Genomic DNA, 24,961 nt, shown 5'->3' on the forward strand with positions numbered 1-24,961 from the left:
CCCTTAGCACAGGCTGTGGTAAACTGAATTAGAGAATGCATGTAATCTCCACCCCCAAGAAGTAAGAACTTCTGGATTTTTTCCTGCCAGATTTGTTCCCTGATCTCATTCAGTACATGATGCTGTGAACAATGGTCCTGGAAGGTCAGTACAGGTCAGGGATGAGCAGGGCTGGCTGAGGCAGCCTGAGTAGCATGGCTTACACATCACTGCAGTGAGTATATTAGTGCAGAGCAGACCTGCCCCATCTTTCATCTGTTGTGAGAATTTCATAGTTACCCTCAGAACATCTCTCACAGGCTTAATACTGATTTTAAAATACTCTTTTGTTAATATCTTCTTGTCTCTTTCTTGTACATTCTGTAGACCACTTGTCTTTTTGCCTCTTACAGGATGACTTGCTCTCTTCATATTTCACCATATAAATCTTCTGGCTGAAAATTTACTGAATTTGTTCCAAATTGTCTTGTTCCATTCCCCTTCCACTGTGTTGGAAAATGCCTGGACTTTTCATGGACGCATCTGCCTGTAGAGTTGGTTAAAATGATCCTGCATTACTCTTGTACCTTCCCTGAGAAACATTTGGCTTCATGAAGACTCAAAATTTCGAATTGTAGAGTTTACCTAGAGAAAATTAAATAGTTTTATTTTAAGCATTGCAAAACTGTCAATGTAAAGATAAAATCATTATAGTTGCCTAGGACCCCAGTGAAGCCTGAATTATCAATTCAAGATGTGATATTAAAGCATATGAGTTTTTGGTTTTCCTTTTTGATTAGGTCTCTGTCGTGTAACTTAGAAGTATTGGCTTACTTTCATCTTTGATTTCATAGATTTTACTGTTAAAGTACTGTTGGATTTTATATTGCTTTCACTCTCATTGTTCAATGTGCTAGAGCATTGACAATTGCAAAAATTTAATCTGATCTCTAAAAGATTTTGTGGAACTGCAGGGTAGGAAAGTCATCCATGTCTACAGAAGGGAAGCCAGTTTTCCATAATCAGTAGCTGAATGAAGTTCAGACACGAGTTGGATAGTAGAGAAGGAGTAAGTGAAAGCTTTCTTTTCAAGCTTTGATCTTGCAAGGAAATTTAATTGTACAGTATATAGAAGTATACTTGCCCCTCTTACCACCCTGTAATAATGATGTATTTGTCTTGTAGTAATTATATCACATTGAAAGATGAAATGATCTTAATGGAATTGAGCTTTATTCTTCTGCAAATAACTAATTGGTGCCTTCTCAATGTCCTGAAAAAGTTCCTTTATTTCCAGGAATACTGTGTGCTCAAACCACAGTTCAAGCAAATTTTCTGTTGCTGCAGGAATCCCAGTCCATTCCATTTGGGTCCTCCTGTGGTTGTAAGGAGTGTGACAAAACATGTGCAGGAAAATGCTGCCTATGTGATGGTGTTTGCATATTGCATCCTGGCTGTGTTTATTTCAGAAACAAGAGAATTAGCCATTGCATTTTGATTGCTTGTGACATTAGTAAATTGATATACCAACTGCATGGTGTTACAAAGAAATGGATCTGGTTTGCAGAAAAGTAGGTTAATGTAAGGTTAATTTTGTAATTTTGGATGCTATAGGCTTTTCCTTTCCTTAGTGAATTTGAAAGGTAATAACTGCAAGCATTACAAATGTGCAAGCACAAAGTATCTGGATTAGATAACTTATGGTGCAAATGCTGAAGAAATATTATTTTGAAGAACTTAGTAATTTTCAAATGTGTTAAAATACCTCTATATTGTCTTTACTGAATAATATGTGTAATCTTAATAGAAAGTCTTATGTGAAAAAGAAACTCAAGTGTTTGATGGCAAGAATGTGCTATTATAATTTAATAATAATAATTTCTGGTGCTGGTTGTATTTTGGAAGGTATAAATATGAAAAATAAGTCTTTGAGATAAGCATAAAAAGCTGATATCCTCTTCACTTTGTTTTATTACAGTCAGAGATTAGAAATGAAAGCACAAGTTGCAGATGCATTCATAGCAAAATTCCAGCTGACACCGGATGAAATGAATCTGCTTCGAGGCACAAAAGATGAGCCAATTACTGAGGTAGCTCAATGAACATTAAAATCTTCACCCTGAACTAAAATGTAGAAATGCCCTAACTGAATTGTACATGAGATATTATTTTCCATTTGCAATTTAATTTTTTATGGAAGAATGTACCTTTTTAGAGAATGGTGAATTTCTGATGAGTTTAAAATGTGTGATGAAAGATTCAAGTAAAGAGACAGAAAACCATCATTAAATTCTAGGTTGTGTAATGATGTAATGAGTTTGAGGCAAGTGAGCTCTCATGTAATCAGTTTGAGGCAAAGTAGTTTTCATATGGTTCTACACTTCAAAAAGACCTTTATGAAGTCTGAATTTTCAGTGAAGACATTTTAAAACTTCATGCACTCAAAGCAGATGAGAAGCTTGCAGCTCTCTAGTACTGCCACTGTGCATGTGTGTGTACATTTTGCATATTCATGTATATAGGTATTCAGTGACTTGAAGCAGTAGGAGCTCAGGCTATCCCTCAATGTTATTTGGTTGCTAAGGTACTAGGTGCTGATTCACTTTAGCCACCTTCTAAAATAGGTTTTGGAATATGACATGGTTTGAATAAGAAGACACAGTAAAAGGAAAATTGTTCTACAGTAAAAGCAAACTGAATAATGAAAGAATTGAGTATACCAAATAGACTTTTTTATCATTGTAGTTGCATGGAAAGCTTCATGTAGTTTATCAGCAGGTAGTCCAGATTTATCTCATTTTCACAGGCATCCTGTTTGCATTAAAAGCACTGTTAAAAACACGGAACTGATAACCATAAACAGTGCTAATGAAAGCATAAATAGAATGTGCTAAATAATTGTGCACTTGAGTAATTGCTGTATGCTTTTGTACCACTATTGCCAGGAAAGAATATTCAGGTTTCTAGGAAGCACCTATTGCAGGGAGCAATGACAGCAGCGCTGTGCCAGTTACTGTGTGGTTAGTTTGCAGCCAGCGAGGTCCTTTTGGAACTTAATCTAAAAACGTGCATAAGTAACTGAGATAAAACAGTTCTTCTGCTTTGGTTGGTAGACTTCATTAACATCATGTGTGTGCATTTCCCCTAGGATAGAGTCAACTAATGTCCTCAAAACACCTTTGGTCAGACTTGCAGGTTGGAAATTTTCTTTTATCCCAAAGGAAGAGTGCTTTGGGTTTTTATAATCATGGTCTTTAACACAGTTGATGTAAGGCAGTAGATTAAATTGCTGGCCTCTTTTACTTAGAATATGTCTATTTTTATGTGACTTGAACCAGAATGAACGTTCCTGAGCAAACTGTTCAAATCAGAAAAGATGTAACAAACAGTTATATCTGAAATGCCGGTCTCCTCCAAGGCATTTTAAGTATGTCTTCATAGGAAGGCCTGTTTGAAAATGTTACTGGCTTTCTATTTGCACTCTGAAACTAACAAAGTAACCTTTTTAGCTATATGTACTTGTCTTCTAGGCTTTAGGTTTGTTTCTTTTTTTTTTTTCACTGCTGCTGTTGATTTACTCCACAGAGAAATGTTGTTGTGGAAAACCTTAGTCTAGTCAATTGCAAATGTTTTTTTTTTTTAATTTTTTTTAAAGAAATAGTTATCCCATTTCATGAGTACAAAAAATATCGACCTGCAATCATTGTACTTTACAATGTTTCATTTTGCTCTGTAGTTTCTAACAGTAATGGGAGACAGTGATGTAATGCATAGTGGTGTCCTCAAATATCTCCCTAGAGTTAATGAGTGTGAAAAACACATACTTTACAGGACAGGTCAAGACGGGTTAAAAACATGTCTCAAGTGCTTTTTGTTTTTTTTTTTTTTTGAAAGAGGGAGTATAAGAGTGCTAGAGATTTGAATAGAAATTACTGCTTTTAAACACTGCTTGTATTTTGTTTTTCAATTTATTTAGGATTTTTTCAAGGCTCTGGGACGAGTAAAGCAAATTCATGATGATGTCAAGATTCTCCTCCGAACAAATCAGCAAAGGGCAGGGTGAGTCCTACTTAAATGAGTGCAAGAGAATCATTTACAATTAAAAGCAGAAGTTAAAACAAACTCTCATTCTTTGCTTCATATGACAGAATATATACAGAAATATGCAGAATATTTCACCAAAAAAAATTTTAAATACTCAAAATTTTAATAATGGTATGTTGAATTTTACTTGAAGTGCCTTTGCTAGTACTGTCTAAAATAGAATTTGTAAATAAACATTTTATTTGTCTTATAGCTTGGAAATTATGGAACAGATGGCTTTACTGCAAGAGACATCTTATGAACGACTTTACAGATGGACTCAAAGTAGGACTAAGAATGTTTTTATGTTTATGATTATTATGATGATGATTCCTATAATTCCTTCATGTGCATTGAACTTAGCACAAACCCCTTCCAAGATATATTAACATTTTGGTTTCCTTCTTAGGGAGCCAAACTGTTAATTGGCAATTCTCTAGGTTTTTGGGTCAATTTCATTATTATAAAAGTGGATTATTTATTTGTGTTTTTAGTAGATGGTTTTCCACAAAGAAAACTACTACAGTTCGGTAGTCCAAACAAAATTTTAATTGTATTGAATTTCATTTTCTTGTGAGTTAGAGGGAAGTTGTTGGTTTTAATGATTTGATAGTAGGATCTAGTTTAGTGGGAGGGGTGGTGGGTTACTTTTAGAAAAGAAAAAATCCTGTTGTCAGGATGCTCTTTTGAATGATAGTAGGCTTTTTTTTTATATATGTACTCTGGTTGTAGTCATCCAACACCTTGATAGCCTCAAATACATCAAATATAATTGCTCTTCTCAAAAGCAAAAGACTGTGTCACTGACAATAAGATTCATGGGGAAAAATTGGTGCAGTGTGATTTTTATATTCATTAGCTGTTCTTCAGTGGATGCTGAAACCTCAAATAATAGTTGTGGTTACACCCTTATGAAAAGTCATAATTTTTCTGTCAATGTTTGATCTAGTTTATATGATTTCCACATTCTTGCCTGGAATATAAAAGATTATATAGTTATTTTGATGAAAGAAAAAATAACAGAATCAAATGACAAAACAAACAGCTTGCCTAACTAGTTGCTCCATTTTTTCTTAATACTTTACCTGAAGTGTGGTAAACAGTTATAAAGGAGCCCAATAAAATTCTGAAGGTTGAATGAGTCAACATTTGTATGTGGGCATGAAAAAATAGTAAGCTTCCTTTAATCATTTTTATTGTTGAAATTGGTGATGGACATGCATTTTACAGTACTGTTTGCGGGGGATTTTAATTGTATTAACACTAACTAGCCCAGGTAGCATATTCTGAAGTCTTCAAAATGAAAAGCCTATGAGTTTTTAACTTGTTTTCCCGTTTGACAGCTTGTATAAAATGTATTACAGGGTAAAGAATGTGCTTTTGTGTTGGTATCTTATAGATGAATGCAGGACATTGACACAAGAATCATGTGACATTTCTCCAGTTCTTGCTCAAGCCATGGAAGCCTTACAAGATAGACCTGTCCTGTACAAGTAAGTGTTTGCTATCTCTAACAGAAGCTGGTATTTTGAGCTTATAAAACTTAAAGACGGGCATGAATTACAGTGCCAAGACTGGTGGCACTTTGTTCCTGTGCCAAATTCAAAACTACCCAGAAACTTAAGTTATAAAACATGATATTTTGACTGTTTTAAATTTCAGAAGTCTTTTTGATGTAATTATGATACAGGAAATGTCATTGGACTTTTCTAACTTAAAAGTTTCTAATTAAAGTAAAATGTCAGACTGTTTTAATTTAAATTAATTGTGAATTCCTGTGCTCTCATTCTAGGATTTTTCTGAAGTAAAAAAATTCTGTTCAAAAGATGTGATTGTATCTTTTGAGTTCCCAAAGTAAAAAATTGGTAAAGGCTAATTAGCTCTTACTGAAGTGCCTGTGGTAGTAAGAATGTCTTCCATTATGAGTTATACAGTAATCTATTAAAAAATTCTACATATGGACCTCTAGAGGTATTTATATTTCTGTATCTGTGTAAAATACTCCTGTTATTCTGAATTTGCTGAAGTAAATGAAATGGTACTTAGGAGAGTGAACCACCAGGTGGCACTGTAAGAACTGTTTATTGGGGTAACCATCTCTGAAGAGGTTATTTGCACTTCTTTGGGGTTTGGGCTTTTGGTTTTCGTTGGTTTTTGTTTGTTTGGTTGGTTTGTTTTGTTTTTCTTTTTTTTTTTAATGCATTCATCACATTTTGCTACCATTGAAAAATTGCTTTCAGCCACAGATATCCAGGGCAGCCTTTCAAAGGAGCATCCCGGTCTTTAGGAGTGTCAGTGTGAAGGTGTAGGTACATGATGCTGTAAAGTTTCTTGGAACCCTTCACAGGAAAAGTGCATGGGGGATGTGGACCTGAAAAGTGCTGTCAGTGTGAGAGAAAGCTCAGATCTGGACATGCTCAGTCAGCTCTCATGGCTAACATGAGGGAGAAGTGGTGTCGCTTCCACATCCTCCCCAGCTGTTGGATGGTGTGTTGCAGTACTTCAGGCCATAGCTGGGAATTGCAGTCTCTTGCATTCTCTCCCCTACACCCTCTTTATAGCTCCAAAAGATCAGTCACTATGATGTTCGCAACATTTTATAGGATTCTTTTTAGATACAGTTTTATTTTCTGTAATAAATACTTCGTTGAATTATGATACTTTGAAACTTCATAAAATCATTGTTTTGCTTTCTTACTTCAAGGGAAGAAAACCCCATCTTGTGCATAAATCCACTGCTGGCCAGTTTAAAATGAGTCTGCAAAAGATAATTTTTTTTTTTCTGACACTTCTGTCACAAACACAGTAATAGTATTAACAAAGATAGAATTTGATTGCTAAGACCTTTCCTCCGCCAAAAGGGCAAAAAACCCTGTTACTGTAGATGATGCAGACACGTGTCTCTCATCTTAGATTATCAAGCTTAATTACTTGCTACAGCATATTATCAAAATTGCAGCACTGGTGCTTTACATTTTAAATCTCAAGATTTAGTTTATTCCCTTACAAAAATTTTTGTATACCTTTAAGTAACAAATTGCTGAGTTCATAATGTAGAAATTAAGTCACAGGAGAAAATAATTTTAATTAGTTTTTTTGTGTATTAGCACTCTTGTGTGAACTAAACACTTTCCCTCCAAATCACTGTCCTTGCTTCTGATAAAGATTGTGATTCACTTGGGTGAAAGTGAGTAAGATGGAGAAGGATGAGAGTTTAGAACCAACTCTACAAATTCTTGTTTCCTTATATTGACTTACCAACTAAAAGTGTCAGAAGGACTACACTATGGATGGACTTTTTGGAACTGCAGTCAGTAGGGGATGTAAAAGAAACATTTCAAAAAGGTTTTCACTTCCTGGCTCTAACAGAAAAATTGAGAACTGTTTCCTAGAAAATGCACGGAGACATAGCTGAAAGCAGTGTTCCTCTTCCATCATCCACACAGGTTTAAAAAGGTTTCTTTTTTTCTTCTTTCCCCAGTGATCATTACTGTATATTTTAAACATTAAAGCTGGGTTGAAAAACATCCAAATGTTTTCTTCTCTGAACATGAATATGTGTAATAACGTAGTAAATATTGTGTTCTAGTGTAAATAATAGTTATTGCCAAATTTTTTAACATGCAGCGTTTTATAATGGTTATACCCTGTTCTACTGAGAGCAAAGGGAAAATTAGTAGTTTCCTTTTTAAAACAAAATTATCATTTTGAATGCTGTTTTCAGAACTAATAATGATCACAAGATCTGTTTCATGGCTGTATATTTAATGATCTATTGTATAGCTGCTTGTTAGAGAGGAAAAAAAGGACAAACTGGTTTTTAGAGATGCTTGAGATTTTTCACTCCAGTACTGCTCCTTCTAGACAGTGGGCAGTTGTCAGATGCTAGATCTATTCTACTTTTAGTTGCATTATTTTTGTAAGTAGTTAATTTATTAGAATTTTTGTTAGACTTCTATCAATTGCAGATATTTACTCTCCAGCTTAGTAAGTACAGTGTATGAGGAAAAACACTTCCAACAGAAATTTCCAGATTTTTCAGTATGCTCTTTCCTCACCTCTTTAATAGAATAATTAGGATTGAAAAGAACAAAACTGAAGGTTCCCTCTGACTTTTTATAGCAGAGTAGAAATCTAATTGAATTAATGCCAAACATTTTTGAAGCCATGTATTGTTTTCTTTTATATTTTGTTTTCTACATCTATTAAAAGTGAATGTACTGCTTATTAAGTGCAGACTTAAATAAGTCAGTGAATAAAATTATTTTTATTAGTATTATTTTATATATATATACCTCTGCTGAGTGTCATTGGTAAGTGACACCATGCTCACTCATTGACAATTTTCAGTTACATTGGAAAAATAAATTGTAATGTGTATTTTCTTTCTCTCCTTTTTAGTTTGTATGTTCTTCAAACATACAAACTTAAATTAGTTTTAAAAAAATAGAAGTGTTCTGTGGCTTGCAGATATAACTGGGATGTTACCAGCTTTCATTTCCCATCCTTCACTTGCTTTCATGCCTCAATGTCAACAGAAAGGTAGCCTGCTCTAAAAATTAGCCATGTGTAGTTATCAGCACCTCCTCTACCACCAGCAAGCCATTTGAGATAATACATTCTGGGCTATAATTGTTCATCCATTAAATATCCAGCTACATTTGCTTTGATTAAAATCAGTGAACAACTGTCAGATGAATATAAGTCTGTTCCCCTTAGCCATGTGGTAGCCTAGAAGGTAGAAGCCTTGTGTTGCAGTGCAATAAATTGCTGTGTCTGTCAGTCAGCTGGATCTTACGCAAACAGGAGTCCCACACCTGTCAAATATGCTTATGTGTACAAAAATTGAAAAGCTGAGTTTTCATGTATTTAATTCTGGGGGTAAGGGAATGGGAGAGTCAAGGAGCAGTTCTCTTTAGTGTCTGTTGAGAGGAATCAAGAAGATCATGGAGTATGCTGAGTTGGAAGAGACCCACAAGGATCATGAAGTCCAGCTCCTGGCTCTGCAAAGCACCATCCCCAAGAGTGACAGTATGTGCCTGAGAGCATTGTCCAAACACTTCCTGAGCTCTGTCAGGTTCGATGCTGTGATCAGTTCTGCTGGGGAACCTCTTCCAGTGCCCAGCCATGCTCTGGGTGAAGAATTTTTTCTTTAATATCCATCCAAAACCTTGCCTGACACAACTTCTGGCCATTCCCTTGGATCCTGTCACTGGTCACCACAGAGAAGAGATCAGTGCCTGTCTCTTCCCCTCATGAGGAAGCTGTAACTGCAGTGAGGTCTCCCCTCAGTCTCCTCCAGGATGAACACACCAAGTGATGTCAGCCACTCCTCATTCAGCTTCCCCTCCAGGCCCTTCATCATCCTTGTGGCTCTCTTTTGAACAAACTCTAACATCTTTATGTCTTCTTTATATTGTGGCACCCAAAACTGCCCCCAGCACTTGAAGTGAGGCTGCCTCAGTGCAGAGCAGAGTGGGACAATCCCCTCCCTTTCCTGGCTGGCAATGCAGTGCCTGATGCCCTGCAGGACACTGCAGAAGCAGTCACTTCGCTTTCTTCTCTCACGCCCTTTTCTTTCTTCAGTAATATTAACCTGATCCTGGAAAGACTGTGGCCTCTGCCAATGCTCCTGTGTGGGAAACACAATGTCAAGTACTTCTTTCAGTCTATTTTGCAATGGTACCAGAGGAGGCATACTAGAAAAAATGTTCAAATTCAGTAGAAAAACTCCACAAATAATGATCTGACAGGTAATTAATTTAGCGTGGAAACTAAGAGCTATCCAACCAAGAAAGAAGAAAAGGACAGTGTATATTTGTGTGTGTGTGTGTGTGTATATGTATATATATGTGTGTGTATATATATATATATATATAAAAGACTATATATTGCAGCACCTGTCTGCAATATCAGAAGTCATGTCTTATCCTACCTCATCCTACACATTTGCTCTAGAGCAGACAGGCAGGTGACAACATAAAATTTGTCTTCTTTTCTCCTATTTGTCAGATGTACCATAGACAGAGCAGGATGATAGAAATTCTTACATCATCACATGGTTTTGAATGCTTTATAGTAGAAGCATTGATGCAAGATTTCTAGAACTATAAAAATGTTTACTTGAATTAGCTGTGAGGCTGAACTAATCAACTGTGGTGAGGCAGACTGGGGGGTTTTTTTAACCTGTTTTCATGTTTCAATAACAGATACACGTTGGATGAGTTTGGGACAGCTAGAAGGAGTGCTGTGGTCCGTGGCTTTATAGATGCTCTTACTAGAGGAGGTCTGGGAGGTACTCCCCGCCCTATTGAAATGCACTCTCACGATCCTCTGAGGTACAGTACTAACAAGAATGTAATGAAATAATCCTTATTTTGTTGGCATTTTGAATTCCTGACACTATAAACCACTAAATTACAGAAATTTCCGTCTTTGTGTAGGTATGTAGGAGACATGCTGGCCTGGTTGCATCAAGCTACAGCATCTGAAAAAGAACACTTAGAAGCTATGTTAAAGCTTGTGACTATTCAAGGTAGTACCGGTTTTAAAACATAAATTGTGAAGTGATAGTAAGTCTGTGATAAGAAAGTGTGACTGATTTCTTAGGCTGAGCTTCAGTTACAAGTCTGAGTTTAAATTTTCCTAAAAATAATCTCAGAATAGCTGGTGGTTGCATTCTACCAAAAGAGGGCCTGTAACAAAAGAATAGTGTTTCAAAATGCACTCATTTTATTTTACTGTACTTACAATAGATTTACATTAGATTTACAAAGGGACATTTTAGGATGTAGTTGAGAGTTCAGAATTTTTTTGTCATTTATATGAATACATATCTCTTTGAAAACATTGCATGTTATGTTGAGGATTTTCATTATGCCTTTACTCTTTTGTTTAGTTTTTCTTTTTAAAAATATAATTCCTTGTTTCTGCGAGTCTCTTTGTTCTACAGGGAAAATGGAATTTTCATCTGTCATTTAACGTCATTCCAGATTTATGGAGGTTAACATAAGCCACTCACAAATAGGTGGAGCTTTTTAATATGAAAACTCTCCTTCAGTTCAGAACTGCAAATTCTCATGCTTAGTCTTCAGCCTCTTTGCTTTGTTTTCAGTAGATTGAAGCTATACTTTAAAGACTTTTATCCTGTAGAAGCTTTAGTATGATTTGCCACCATAGTTTCAAAGATATTTTTTTATAAATTAGCATGTGTACTCAATTGTAACAAACTCATTGTAAGAGCTTATATGTGATAAATATCTGATGAGCTCTTCAGATTGTATGTCTCAATCCTACTCTGGGTTTTAAAGTGATTATGTATTCTGATTTTCCTTACTGCTGTAAGTATTAATTGCCTTCCCTTATTATTGTTATATGAAAAAAGGAGGATGTTCAGGAACTGTTGTAAATCAAACTGGAGGAATGCTGGTTTTTAGGTACAGTTACAGTGTACTGTGGAAGTGAATTGAATACTGTTTGCTGACAGTATTTCAGGGAGACAGGAAAGCAGACCTCATGATGGTTTTATGGTAGAGAAAAAGACATGGCAGTTCTTTGTAGATGACTGACCAATGCTTCTGCTGTAACTGAGGAGCCCTTCAGGACAAGCTCCATTTACATGGAGTGTGTAAATGTGTCTGGTTCTGCTGTGGGCTGGGCTTCTGCTGCTGTGCTTTGTTCTGAAATTCTTCCACTTCTTTGTGTAGTGCTTTGCTTAACTGTGAAGTTCTTTGGCCTCCTGACAGGATGTTGGCCTGAGGTGGTATGACCATTGAATGAGATATATTTAGAGCATTTCAGCCACAGAGCAAGATACTTGATAATATAGAGAATATAAATATTTGGGGGAGAGATTTTCAACAAAAAGTCACCAGGACAAAACCTTTTTCTGGAAAGACTGGTATAAACAAGAGATTCAGTATTTCAGTCTGAAGGAAAAATATGTTTTCCTAAGCTCTCCTGGAGTGGGTCTGCTATCACTGTTGCACAGTTTTCAAGAAATATGAAGAGGAATTCTTCCTTTCATGCTGGGAGCAACAAACTGGGAGCTTAGGAGATGCTGTCTGTAACTATTCCTCTGTGTTTTGGGGGAAATTTTTTTGATGACAAGGATAGTGATGTGATAAGGTCTGTAAGACAAAACAGTACTTAATAGGATACCACTGGATTTAACAAGAAACAGTTATGGGCAGTGCAACCCCAAAGTACCCTGAGATTATCTATTCTTTATAAATTCAGGTCCTGAGTTGGTAGTTAGAACAGCATCTCTGGTACTAAAAAACTCAAGCTGAATTTTCTGTGCTGTTGTGCAGTCTTTAGGTGTCTGGCTGTGCAGACTAGAGTAAAAATGGAGTTAATTTCATGTTGCTATTTAACAAGTGGACATCTCGTTTATTTGCAGTTCGAGATAAGGATAGAGATATGCATCTTCAGAGTGCAGTGCTTCCTAACAAAATTTGAGATCTAATGTAAGCATTTCTGGAGACTTTCATCACAAACTGGGATTTTTTCCATTCCCCCATAGAGGGAGCCCAAGCAACTGCCATAGATAAAACACCTACTTGGCTGTCTGAAGTTAGGTCAGTCATATGTTTTCACTTCAATTTCAACTTTAGTAGTTTTTTACAGATGGAACCACTTCTGTTATTTTCCTTCAGGTGTGTCTGTCTGTACTGAATTCAGATTGTACATGTGGAACTTCTTTTTTTGAGAAACGTTTCCGTCCCAGTTTTTACTTTAAAGTGACCAAACTATGTAGCCCATAAGCAGAGTGTGCAAGGATGGTTTTTTGAAAAGTTTTAAAATGTTAAGCTTGCAAAAATTAGCTGTTTCAGATTAACCTGACCGAAAATGCTATTAAAATTTTAAGTGCTGAAAACACATTCAGAGAAGTTTAACTCTTTTGCTGGACAAGCATAAAGCACCTGGTTTTCCTCTTCAGAGTTTAGGTATTCGATAGCTAGCAGGAGCCTCCCAAGAGAAATCTTCTCTTGCAAGGAATTGAGAATTGCAGGCATTTTAAGAGATGCAGTGGAAACCCATTCTTTGTGGAGTTACAGGAACCCAGATGGAGAACAGAAGCTAAACAAAGTCAAAAAAAAGATCTCTCCTTTTATAGAAGGACAGTCAGAGAAAAATTATATATGGTGTAGCAAGGAGTTGGAAGTGTATCTTCAGTTATGAGCTGTATTCTAAAACTTATTTTGGACCTTTGAGAATTGTTTATTCTGTAGTTCTTTTATGTCAAACTTGCACCACTTATATAACCCATTCTGCTGGAAGATTTCACTGCTTTCGGAATCCAGAATTCTAATTGGACATGAAAATACATGCGAAGGCACAAGCATGTGGTATCTCAAAATTTTTATTCCATGTCCTTTAGTATTCGAGCTTGTATATTTTTTGAGCTAAAATTTTCATACCAAACAACTTGTTTTTAAGTCAATCTGGTCTAGATACACTATTGCAAATATGTGCTAGGTACTTGTTACATTGATGAGCAGTACAAGTGAAGTGTGACTGTTCCTACTAAAAATGTGTCAATTGTTAAGGTCTATCTGGGAGCTAGCCGTTAGGTAAAAGAGCGCGCATGCTGTGGTTTGTAAACTTGCTTTTTGCCTTGATATCAGTACTCAAGTATATAAGTGTATTTTTATTACCTTACCAATTCAGTATGTTGAAATTCTTACAGCCACCACACTGAATTCAGTTGTTACTGCTTATATGGCTTTTCATGTAACTTGGTGTAAAGAGGCATTGGCACAGATCTCTGATCTTTCATTATTTTTACTCTCTGAGTTAATCTGTCTCACTCTGAAATAAGCAAAATATAGCTTCGGGTCACCTGATTTCTGTCACATGTCACAGTCAGTTTGTTTACTTTCATTGCATGGGTCCCATCTGAAGATGAGCTCCTGTTGACAAGTTTTAAATTAGAATTAAAGTATTGCTTTCTCCATAAATCTGTTCTGAGTTGTTACTGAAGTGAGAGCTTGAAGATCTGTTGCTTTCAGCTTGATTGATTTATGACAGCACTGGTTGCCATGCAACAATTCATTTGTGTTTCGTGCTAAGATAGGGCAATATTCTCCTTTGTACATAGTTCTGTGGAAGATGAGTTTCAATTGCTGCTGGGGAGGAAGCGTTTGCCAGCGCTGCAGCACGCAGCAGTGTGGATGGAGGTACACATGTCACTTCATTAGTAGCAGCACCACGAGCTCGTCAGTAAGCAGCGCTGACAGACACGTGTGTTTGCCAGTCAGGCCTTGCAAACGGGCTGTGCTGCTGCTCCTTGAGTGTCTCACCAGCCTGGTGGTTTTTTGGGTGTTTTTCTAGTTTAATTTCATGAAGTGCTAATATTGAGCCTTACTGAGATAGCTTCTTGCTAAATCATTTATTCTTCCCCTTGCTGCTTCTACCTCAGATTCCCACGCACTGTGTTGCCCTAGGAAGCAATTGCACAGCAAAAGGTAATGACTCCAGGACTGTTTTGCCGTGCAGCTATTTCTTAATGGTTAGATTGGAGGTACAGTGGAGGTGTGAACTAGCTGTGTGGAGAAAAGAACACACAGTTCATAATGCTTTTTATGGAGGAGTACCTCCTACATTTGTTTATTTGTTTTATAATCTGAAGAAAAGAGAATTACATTTGCATAATCTTAGCATGTGTTTGCATTAACTATAGGTGTGGAAGAAAATATTCAAGAAGTAGTTGGGCACATCACAGAAGGTGTCTGCAGGCCTCTAAAGGTGAAGTATTTTGTTTTCCTTAGCACTCTAAATACAAAAGCTGTTCTGTCATGTTTTTTCGGAACTTGTGCTCCCATCTCTTCAGTGTATTTTCATTGCCCTTGGTTAAGAATTAGATTGTTGACTTCTGAAGGATTTTTTCTCAAATTAAAGATTCCTTTGTTCATAGATGTCTGGTTTATAATAGTCATATAAGGAGGGATACTAGGATGCTAAATTTGAGTCTTGATTTTGGTTTACTTTTCCTATGTTGAGGAGTACTGATGTATAAAATTACAGCTTTTTGGTAAGTGTATGGGAATAGCTGTTGTGGTGGTAGTAGTCAAATGAAAAATCCATGTAATTTACTAACATGTTTTTCATAGTGATCATTATGCTTAGGGAAGAGTGTACAGGTTGTGTAGTTGTGCCAGACTTCTGTAGGATAGTTTCCTTGCCTGTTTGTGAATATGCTAAGGACTTACTGAGCCATAACTTCTTTGTATATAATAGATTTCAGTAGATGTTTACTTGCATGAACATGTCAAATTGATATAAACTATTGATATTCACAACGTATCGTTCAGGAGGGAAGTGAACATTTCAGCTCTAGTGTGAAAAGCCAGTTCCTTTTGTGGTTTGTGGGGTGTTTTTTTTGGGTTTGTTTTAATAACTCCTGCTCTTGTATTTTAAAGACACCATGAAAAATTGTTTCCTAATTACCATCTTTATGCTACCTCAGTTTTTTGTATTTGTCACATCTTTCTATACTTGTCTTTTTTTCAGACTACAGCCTTAGTAAGTTTAGGGGACATATGTGATAGAAATCGTTAATGATGATCCATCAAATGATTGCCTGACTTGTCTATTGTATGTGCTTCACTTAAGCACTGAAGTAATCAAAGTGATGAAGCTGATACCAATTATTGCCTGACTGTGCAGTGTATAAATCCAGGTGGTTTAAAGCAAAAGCTACTCTGCCTCAATATGATTATAATAAATTTCTCTTAGGATTCTGTAACTATAACAACCGTATCCACTTGACAAATACTCAGTTTCAAATGTGAGCAGCTAGTTTTTGGATATTGCACATAAGTTTGTGATAAGAAAAGGATAAGGTCTGGAGAGAGGTAAAATTCAAAAAAGTGCCATTTAGAAAGTCAGAGAATTACAGAAGAATTGAGATTAGAAAGAGCATTTGGAGGTCACTTGGTCCAAACTCCCAATTGAGACTGGACCACCTAGAGCTGGTTGCCCAGGACTATGTCCTTGTGACTTTTAAATACTTCAAGGATGGAGGCTCCACAGCCTCGCTGGGCAGCATATGCCAGTGCTCAGCCACCTACCTGCACAGTAAAATAAAAAGTGTTCCCAGATGTTCAGACAGAATCTCTTCTATTTCAGTTTTGTGCCTGTTGCTACAGAATTATGATCATCCTTCACAACCTTTTTGTTTTTGGTCTGTTGGAAGACGCCTGTCCTAATAGGACAGTCACCACAGCTTTGTTTTTTTGGAAGATATTTCCAAACTTTCTGTACTCTTGAATCAGTTCTGTTAATACTGAATGCTGATGTTTGAGTTCAGTATTTCTGTGCATGCCAGCAAAGTAATTAGGAATGAAACTCCTGTGTAAGTCAGAGGAAGTTTTGGTGTTGATCTGAGGGCTTATGATTTTTATAGTTAAATACACAGTAACTTTAATTTCAGTTGCCAAACTCTTTACACTTAATGCTGGTAGTCTCTTTAGAAATAATCCCCTGAAATATTGTTGTTGGTTAGTTACTGTGCTAGTAAAAAAAATCCTAAAAGAACAATTAAAGACTTCCCATTGTATTCTGTATTTTAATAGAATGCAACTTACATTAATTCGCTGACAGTCTTGACTTTCCAGTAAAAAGTATGAAACACTTATTGTTTCCTGACGGGAAAGGAAAAAAAAAAAAAAAGTAGAAAAAATCCTGCCTGAGAAGCCTCCAAGCAGAAGAGCCTTGAGACAATGCATAATAGGTAATTAGATAATTACAAGCCCCCATGTTCAGAGGAACAACAGTAACTGATTCAGTTTGGAGGAGTCTTTTCTACAATATATTGTAGAATGGTTATGCTTACATGCAGTCTAAATTGCCCACATTTCTTACTGATAGTTGATTTGTGTTTTAGGCACTTAAGTGACTCTTGAATACTCCCTAGTGGTAAATCTTAGCACAGGCCTCTCATTTCAGTTGGAGGTAGGAGAATCCTAAAAAACATTTATATTAAACTCCTCAGCTTTTCCATAACATTTAAGATGAGTTCAAAGCAAAATGTCTTTGATGCCCTATGTGGACTGCAGGTAGTCTTTTATGGTCAGCTAAGAACAGGACATATCGGACTGAAAAATAGTAAGAGCTCTGAATCCAAAGCTTCCCCAAACAGATTAGGTTGTATCACTTGCAAATTTTGGCTCTCCAGTGCAGTGAAGACTTCTATATGGGAAGCAGCAGTTCTTCTTTTCCCACTTTGTCTTTTTAATTTTTATTTTTCTCTCGTGATCCTAAAATCTTTTTTTTTCCATTTTCTTCTGCCTGTTCTCTTGTTCACTTTTTAATTATTTTATTTACTTTCAGTTACTCCTTTTTTTTTTGTTAATGTGTTGTTTTCCCTCTTTTTCCCCTGCCTGCCTTATTCTCTTTTGCTGTACAACTAGAATGTACTCAGTATTCATGCCCACAGGTAACACTGGAGACACTTTTAGGTGACACTGGAGACATATATTTGTATATAGACCTCTGTATATACAAACACATTGAAGAGCAAAGTTCACCTTTGTGTTGAAATAAACTTTGTGCATTGAATATTGTGAATAAGAGTTATTTGCTGGTGGGCTGTGAATTAGATGCAAACTGAAAGGATTGAGAGAACATAATCTTGGTTGGTTCTCCCTCCAGCTGGCTCTAAGAAGGGACTGCAGCACACTGTGTTCTATTGAACAGAAAATAACTTGGTAGAGTGGGTGGTGGCTGCTGATTTGTGTGTAGCCCTTTCACACTCAGGCATGTGGGAGAGCAGTGCAGGTATAAGTCACTGTCTGCTCTGCTTCGCAAGTGCACAAAGATTGACCCTGGAGCAGCTTTCTATTGGACTGGATTGAGACTGTGTGTACCAAGGGGACAAAGGAGACAAGACATCAGCTGTCCAACTGTAAAGACACTCAGCACCATTTTGTTGTGTAGCCTGCATATCCTGGTTGAGATGAACAATCAACATAGTGGGTTATCAGTTATAAATATTTCTAACTAAATACTGGTAGGAGATATATATGCTCTCCTTTCAGGGAAGAATTTATTCATCCAGGTAAAATTTGTTTCTTAGGCAAAATACCTCATATTTTGGTGTTCTGAATTTCTGCATGATGGTAGAAATCTACTGCTGTAGTTTAATGATTCTGCAGCATTGCAGCTATTCTTGCTATTCAGTGCTGGGGAAGACTCCGTAGTATGTATGTATTGGTATTAATCCATAAAATTCTCTCAGTATTTTTAAATTTCCAATAACATCAGAAGTCTGTAGGGACTGTAGGATTTTTGGAAGGGTTTTTGGATTTGTAGGTTTTCTTTTTTTAAGTGTGCATATACCTTTGTGTTTTCTGCCCAGATGCTTGGCAGCCCAGAAGCACTTCAGTTCAAGCCAAACATTAAAGTTAACTGGACATTCTCTTTTAAAATTTATTTCTAACTGAATTTATTTTTCAAAAATCGGAGATATATTGCCTATAAAGTCATAGAAGGCTGGCTTTCAGAATTTATGACCAGAAGAATGTTTGTATTTGTTCCTGCTACAGGTTAGAATTGAGCAGGTGATTGTTGCCGAGCCAGGAGCAGTTTTACTGTACAAGATTTCTAATTTGCTCAAGTTCTACCACCATACAATCAGGTATGCAAAATTACAAAATACGTTAGAAATGCCTTTTCCCCCTAATTGTATATGTAAGAACAAACCTGCTAGGAAGAGTACTTTTGTTGCTTAGTTGCTGCTCTCCACTATGACATCAAGTAGAAACATATGGAATAATAAGCAGAAACCATTTACCCATTGCCATTCCTCAATTCATATCAAAACTGCTTTGGAATACAGCATAAATTTGGCACAATAACTGTTTCTTCATTGTTCTGTGTAGATTCAAATAGTGTACAAAAAACCTCTCCACAACATTTCATATGACAAAGTCCCCTTTGAGCAAATGTTACTAAATAAAATTTCTTCAGATTTTTGGGATTTTTTTGGGTTTGTTTGTTTTTTGTTGATGTTTTTGTTTTGTTTTGTTTTAAATAGTTGTGTTTTGATAACTTTTTTTCCCTAATTATGTACTCCCTTATCTCACTGTTGAAGATGTGCTGATCATCTTCCAACCTCTTAGAGACCACTAGGAATACAGGAACTGGAGGAAAGCCAGAGCTGCTAATTTATATATCATTTATATGTTGTGGCATATGCTGTAGTTCATGTTGGTTAGAAGGAGCAGTAGGAGAAAAATCTCCCTCCACAGCCCTGGACTGAACTGCTGAGAATTTGAAGCATTAATATTACTAGTTGAGCTTCTCTATCTGAAAATACTTCAGATGTTGGGCAGACTGGGATAAGTGGTTCTTGGGCACTTCCCAGCTTATTTAAATTCCTCAACTGTGGTGGCAGGACTATTGTAGAACACATGTAATGCCTATTCTTAATTTTATTGTACAAAAATCCTGGAATATTTTGGTCTTGTTTTTCTATCTCCAAAATTAGCATTTCCCCATGGTTATGAAGCTTGGTGCAATTGAAAATATGATGTTAAAATGGAAGATCTTAGTCAGTCTTATCTGTTGGTTTCTGTCTTGTTAACAGCACAATGTTTAAAGACCACTGAAGTACCTTCTACTAGCTGAATAATTTCCTCTGCGTAGGGAAGGTGCATCTTACTAATAAAAGGAAAAATCAGTTTGAAAAATTATGTATTAAACACAAGATTGCAATCTGAAAATTGAGATAGAGGTTTAGTCCTATTATGACCCAATGAATTTTCACTGACAGTTTGGGACTTAAAAGTGCAATTCCTATAGCCAGAGGGAGGTTGATATCTGTGAGAGGAGCATAGTCCTGTAGTGCCATTTGAGGCCTATGTGGTGTCTGTGCTAAGTGTGATAGTTTAACACTCAGAATAGCAAGGCATTAATTCTTACAGTTTTGGGGTTACCCAGCATCCCAGTGCAGAAATGAGAGAGGTAATGCTATGCCTAACAGGCAGTATGATAGAATATTGTTAACCCTTTTTGTTGTGTAATTTGTTTTTGATAACAGAAGTAGATTTATTGCATAAGAAAGCAAAAATCTGGTAAATTTTAGTGCTCTACAAAAAAGTGTGCCAGTTTGATAGCCTGTGTTTAATATTTGCTTAATGACATACTTGATGATGCTTGTTCTTACAGTCAGCTTATCTCTTAGCCACTATGGAGAATTGTTCCCTGTAATTATTTGTTCTAAATTTTAAACTTTGAAAATAATATTTTTTAAAATCATATTTAAGTGTCTGACTATCATGTTGTTTCCCCTTTAGATTCATTAAATAGTTTTAATTTTTTTTTTCAGTGGTATTGTAGGAAACAATGCAGCCACACTGTTGACAACAATTGAAGAAATGCATTTGTTGAGCAAGAAAATATTCTTTAATAGCCTGAGTCTTCATGCAAGTAAACTAATGGACAAGGTTTGTTTTAAAATTGTACATCTTTCATGTTTCAAAACATGCTTGCATTTCCCTTTTGTCTAGTAAGATTACTAGGTAAATAGCTGGTTTATATGTCAGCTTTTCCTAAAGTTGAAATCTTGTATTTTCAATATTTTAGTCATAGAACTACATTACAAACTTGCTGTTTATATTTTAATTCTAATAATGGTGGAGGTTTTGTAGATAAGTGTCTAAAATCCTGTGGTTAGCAACATTCTTTGGCAGAACAGTTTACATATTTTTAAAATCTACAAGAAGAAACAAAAGTAGGAAATTTTCTTAAGTGCAATAGAGCAAAGTCAGGCGATTAAGCTGTATCATTTGTATTAATGCATCATCAGATCACTAGTTAATTGTGCATCATTCCTTTTTTGAAGTTTCAAGGTATATCCCAAAATGATAAGCTAAGTAAAAAAAAAAAAGATTTGGCTTTTCTGTCTATTATAAAATCACGTGAAGATTGCTGTAACATTTGTAAATGCATTTCTTAATTATTTAACCTACAAAAAAATGGAAAAAAAATCTTCATTTTCCAGAAACTATTCTTTGTGCAGACTTGTAATTTGGTGGCCACTCAGTTAGGTTTTCTGAGTTTTCTCATTATTATTCTGTGATTCCAAATGAATTTTCTCATTCAGCACAGTTTGTCTGGTCCTAATTTCCTGTCTTTCTGCAGGAGATGGGGAATGACTTTCTCAAAGAAGCAGTTGTTCCTCCTCTTCTATCCCAGATACCCCAGTGACCCCTTTCAGTGGTTTCATTTGTTCACTGGTTACTCCTTAGCTGCTACCACCCACAGTCCATACTGCTAAAGTCTTCTTAATGCATTGTTGCTGTCAGGTATTTCCATTTGAATGCAGGATCTTATAGTTCCTTTGCTATTAATGCTTCTTCAAGGATCAGCTAAAGCTGTTCCTAAAGCATGCAATGGACAAGGACAACATGAATTTACCAAAAAACATTTTATTTCCTAATACGTAAGCTAGAATAAAGTTGTGTAAATTTTCCATATATGAAAAGAAATCAGTGATGGACCATAGCAAAAATGTGTGACTGCTCTTTGCTTACAAAGTGCTTAAAAAAAAAATTCTTGGCTTGAAAACATCTCTTTATTCATCTCTTATTTATTTATCCTGTTGAGTATTACATCTATACTTAATTAAGATCCAGCATGATTTTCCTACTTGTGTAACTCACAGTCTGTGAGGTGTTGTTTTGGGTGATACACTGTTTTCAGCTTGGAAATGTGTAGAAATCAGAAGAAGGATGATAAAGGAATTATGATCCCCTAGTCAACAGTGTGTGTTCTTTCTGTTGTCACTGTGAGAAGGTTGTGTATTCCTCTTTGCCCTTCTAGTTCCCCTTCCCTTAGCCCCCAGTCTGGATGTAACTGGTTCTAGATGCTGTCATTGTTTTATAAAGTAGTCAAATTTGCTTTTACTGGCCCTAAATGAAGGCAGTGATTGCCCTGCCACCTTCAGTGGTGTTTTATTACAAGTAATGAATGACATAGCGAGCCTACCATGTAATGGGGAAAGATCATAATATTGCTCTTTCTCAGAAACACATTTATAAATCAAATCTGAAATGTCGACAATATTACATTGCCTTTGTGCCCTATGAAGATCTTTCCTCAGAATATAATTGAGGTCAAAAGCTTAAAGAGATTTAGAGGACTGTTAGATATATGGGTAACGAAGGCTTCCACAATTATTTATTAATCTGTTAATAAATGTGAGGTTAAATGTGAGGTAACTCTATGTCTGAGAAGAAGTCTTCCTGTTCTAATGTGTAGTCCTTGTAACTGAGCTTTTGATAGTCCTCCGTAGCACCTCATATTATTACCCTTTGTGAGTGGATTACTGAATTGATAGAATGATGTCTTATCTCTTCATGACTGAAATTAGTTTTTCTTCATAAAAAGTACAAAATTTATAGACTGATTACACTTAGAGAAACATTATTTTCCATGTGATAAAGATGTTTCTTTTATCATAAATTTAATTCTCTTGTTACTTAGTTTTTGTGTTAGTGTACAGATAGCAGGTTTTATGCCTTTTCATTTGTCTTTGTAAATTTAGTAGTGAATGTCACAATGCCTTTACATTTTGAAGAAACTGAAGGTTGCTTTTTACCGTGCTTTTTTTAATGCATGTTCTGACCAAAATTGTGTATATGTATTAGGATTTTCTTCACATCCCAGCCTTTTTCCAGCTTCTTGCCTGTTATGAATGTAATGCAATTGCTTCCAGATAATTTTTTTATTTTCAGAGAAGATTACCCCCTGGAAGATAGACCTTTTGTGCTTACATAGGCAGTTACAGAAGCTTCATTGCTGTTCATGTTGTGCAGCTAGAGAATATTCGCTGGGAAAATTAGTAAATTATTTTCCACTCGAACAGTCTGGGAATTATGGTTTCTTACTTCAATTTAGATTATGCATCTTAAGGCATTGATAAGCCTGTTTCAAAGAATAACAATTGTCCAATACTTTGATTAAAATATGATCCTTAAGGTAATTTGAATAATTTTGGAAATACATTAATATGCAAATGGAATATTCTGAAGTAAAAATACTTCTATTTCTATATGTTTAGGTGCCTCTTCTGTTTAGATTATTGGAAAATGGTGAATAGCCTGTCAAGTAGACAATTTTAACAGTAATATTTCCTCAATGTAATCTGTTGTTGCTGATAATTCTCTTTTTTAATATCTACATTGTATCTAGTAGTTGATAGACCAGAATATGATTTAAGCAAATCTTTCACTTAAGTATAGCTAGTTTGGAACATTTTTTAGACAAAGCAGGTTTCATTAAATATGCTAACTCCTCAAGATTCCAGCCTTAGAATGCAAATGACAGGGTGGTAATTGTATGTCCTCATCGCCACAGACAATTTAATTCCCTAGATTATTGATTATCCTGAGTTGAGCATTGTCTTCAATCTGCCTGGGATTTAATTTCTAAAGCACAGTGGGAAACTGAGACTTCAGGCTGTTCTTTCTAGGACAAGAAAATAGCTTCTTCTTCACATCTATTTTTGAGAAGAGTCCCATATTACATAAGGAGTGTCACTAGTGTGGAGGTGTATGGAAGCTTTTAGGCAGTCTTAGATCAGGATTTTCTCTCTTGGTTGTCAAGCCATCGGTATAAATGATAGAGGGAAATCCCTGGTTACTTCAGAATACTTACTGGTTTGCCCAGAAGCACTTTGCTATGAACTTTTTTTTCATTACGTAAGAAAATCTCAAGCATCCTGGTTGGAATCTGAAAATAAAATAGTCAGCAGCTCTAAACTTCAAACTGTTTGTTCTGAGAAAGCTTTTTTTATGGTGTTCTCATTCTGGCTTCTCAGGTAACTCTGTTTGAGCTGAAATCCCTGTGACAGAAATATTCAGCAGACTGCTGGAAAGCAGATCCATTGTTATCAAAGAAATGCAGTGCACAAGGGAGTCTCTTTGGTTCTGACACTTCTTGGAACCTGTTACAAAGATTGGTAACAGTTGTTGCAAAGCCACTTTTTTTTTTTAGGGTTTAAAATGCCATTCCTGGCTTTGAGACTCTCAGGCTGCTGTAGAGCTCGTTGTTGACATCCTACAGAAGCTGTGCATCGCCAGCCTCCTCCTGTGTCACTGAAGGTTTGGTGCATCAGCTCACTGCAGATGCTGTCTCTCCTTTGCCTTAGTGGTTCTTACCCTTCAGAGCCAGTGTTGGGCATTCTTGCCAGTACTTTCTAGTTCTGGTAGCAATTGATTTGTTCTGGATCTTGGTTGAACTAGAATGTTTTTTTGCCAGTATTGGGGTCCTTATGCTGAAAAATTGTGTCTGTATTTGTTACTTTTTAGCTTTTTTGGACCCAGCCATGGGTCTACCAAGAGTGCTAGTGAAGTGGATCAGAATTATCATTAAAGTCCTTATGTATCCTTTTCCATGTTTCTTATCACTCTGTGCTTATAAAACAAATGTATAGGAATTCAGGATTCTGCTTGTGTTACTCGTTGTCTGATTCTAAGAACAGCCCATTACAGATGACCTCTTTACAGAAGATTATAAATCCAGGAGAAAACAGTAAATGAAAATAATCATCAGAATGACAGAAACTGTTCCAATGAAACTGGAAGTAAAGTTCAGAGTACCTAATGGAGTGGAGTGGATGGACTGCTCTTGCAGTCCCCTCAGTATGGGAGTTATTTAATATCATGAATCCATTGGTGAGGCATTTTAACAAGTGTGTTAGACCAACTGATGTCAGCATGTTTTATTGGACCACCTGTTAAATTAGGAGAGTGGGAATTTTCAAACCCACATGTCCTTCCTTTGGTTTCGCTAGTGTTCCAGAACAATTATTAAAGGAAAGAATAATTGCAAACATTTAATAAAATGGAATGAGAATTATCATAAGGGCACTAATGAAGATTGTGCCAAA

The 24,961-nt window shown here is 36.1% G+C and overlaps 1 protein-coding gene across 2 annotated transcripts in view; it reads left to right on the forward strand.

The window, feature by feature from the left end:
* The window catches only part of COG6 (component of oligomeric golgi complex 6), a 54,910-nt gene that overhangs the window by 12,846 nt on the left and 17,103 nt on the right, over positions 1-24,961 (forward strand). For both annotated transcript variants that reach the window (XM_058823195.1, XM_058823196.1), the window contains exons 5-13: positions 1,958-2,069; positions 3,956-4,038; positions 4,277-4,347; positions 5,462-5,555; positions 10,272-10,400; positions 10,506-10,597; positions 14,747-14,811; positions 18,612-18,703; positions 20,396-20,513. In XM_058823195.1, coding sequence (XP_058679178.1) covers positions 1,958-2,069; positions 3,956-4,038; positions 4,277-4,347; positions 5,462-5,555; positions 10,272-10,400; positions 10,506-10,597; positions 14,747-14,811; positions 18,612-18,703; positions 20,396-20,513 — 856 coding nt within the window. The remainder of the gene's footprint in view (positions 1-1,957; positions 2,070-3,955; positions 4,039-4,276; positions 4,348-5,461; positions 5,556-10,271; positions 10,401-10,505; positions 10,598-14,746; positions 14,812-18,611; positions 18,704-20,395; positions 20,514-24,961) is intronic.

The sequence above is a fragment of the Ammospiza caudacuta genome, chromosome 2 (genome assembly GCF_027887145.1).
Source record: "Ammospiza caudacuta isolate bAmmCau1 chromosome 2, bAmmCau1.pri, whole genome shotgun sequence".
Lineage (NCBI taxonomy): Eukaryota > Metazoa > Chordata > Aves > Passeriformes > Passerellidae > Ammospiza > Ammospiza caudacuta.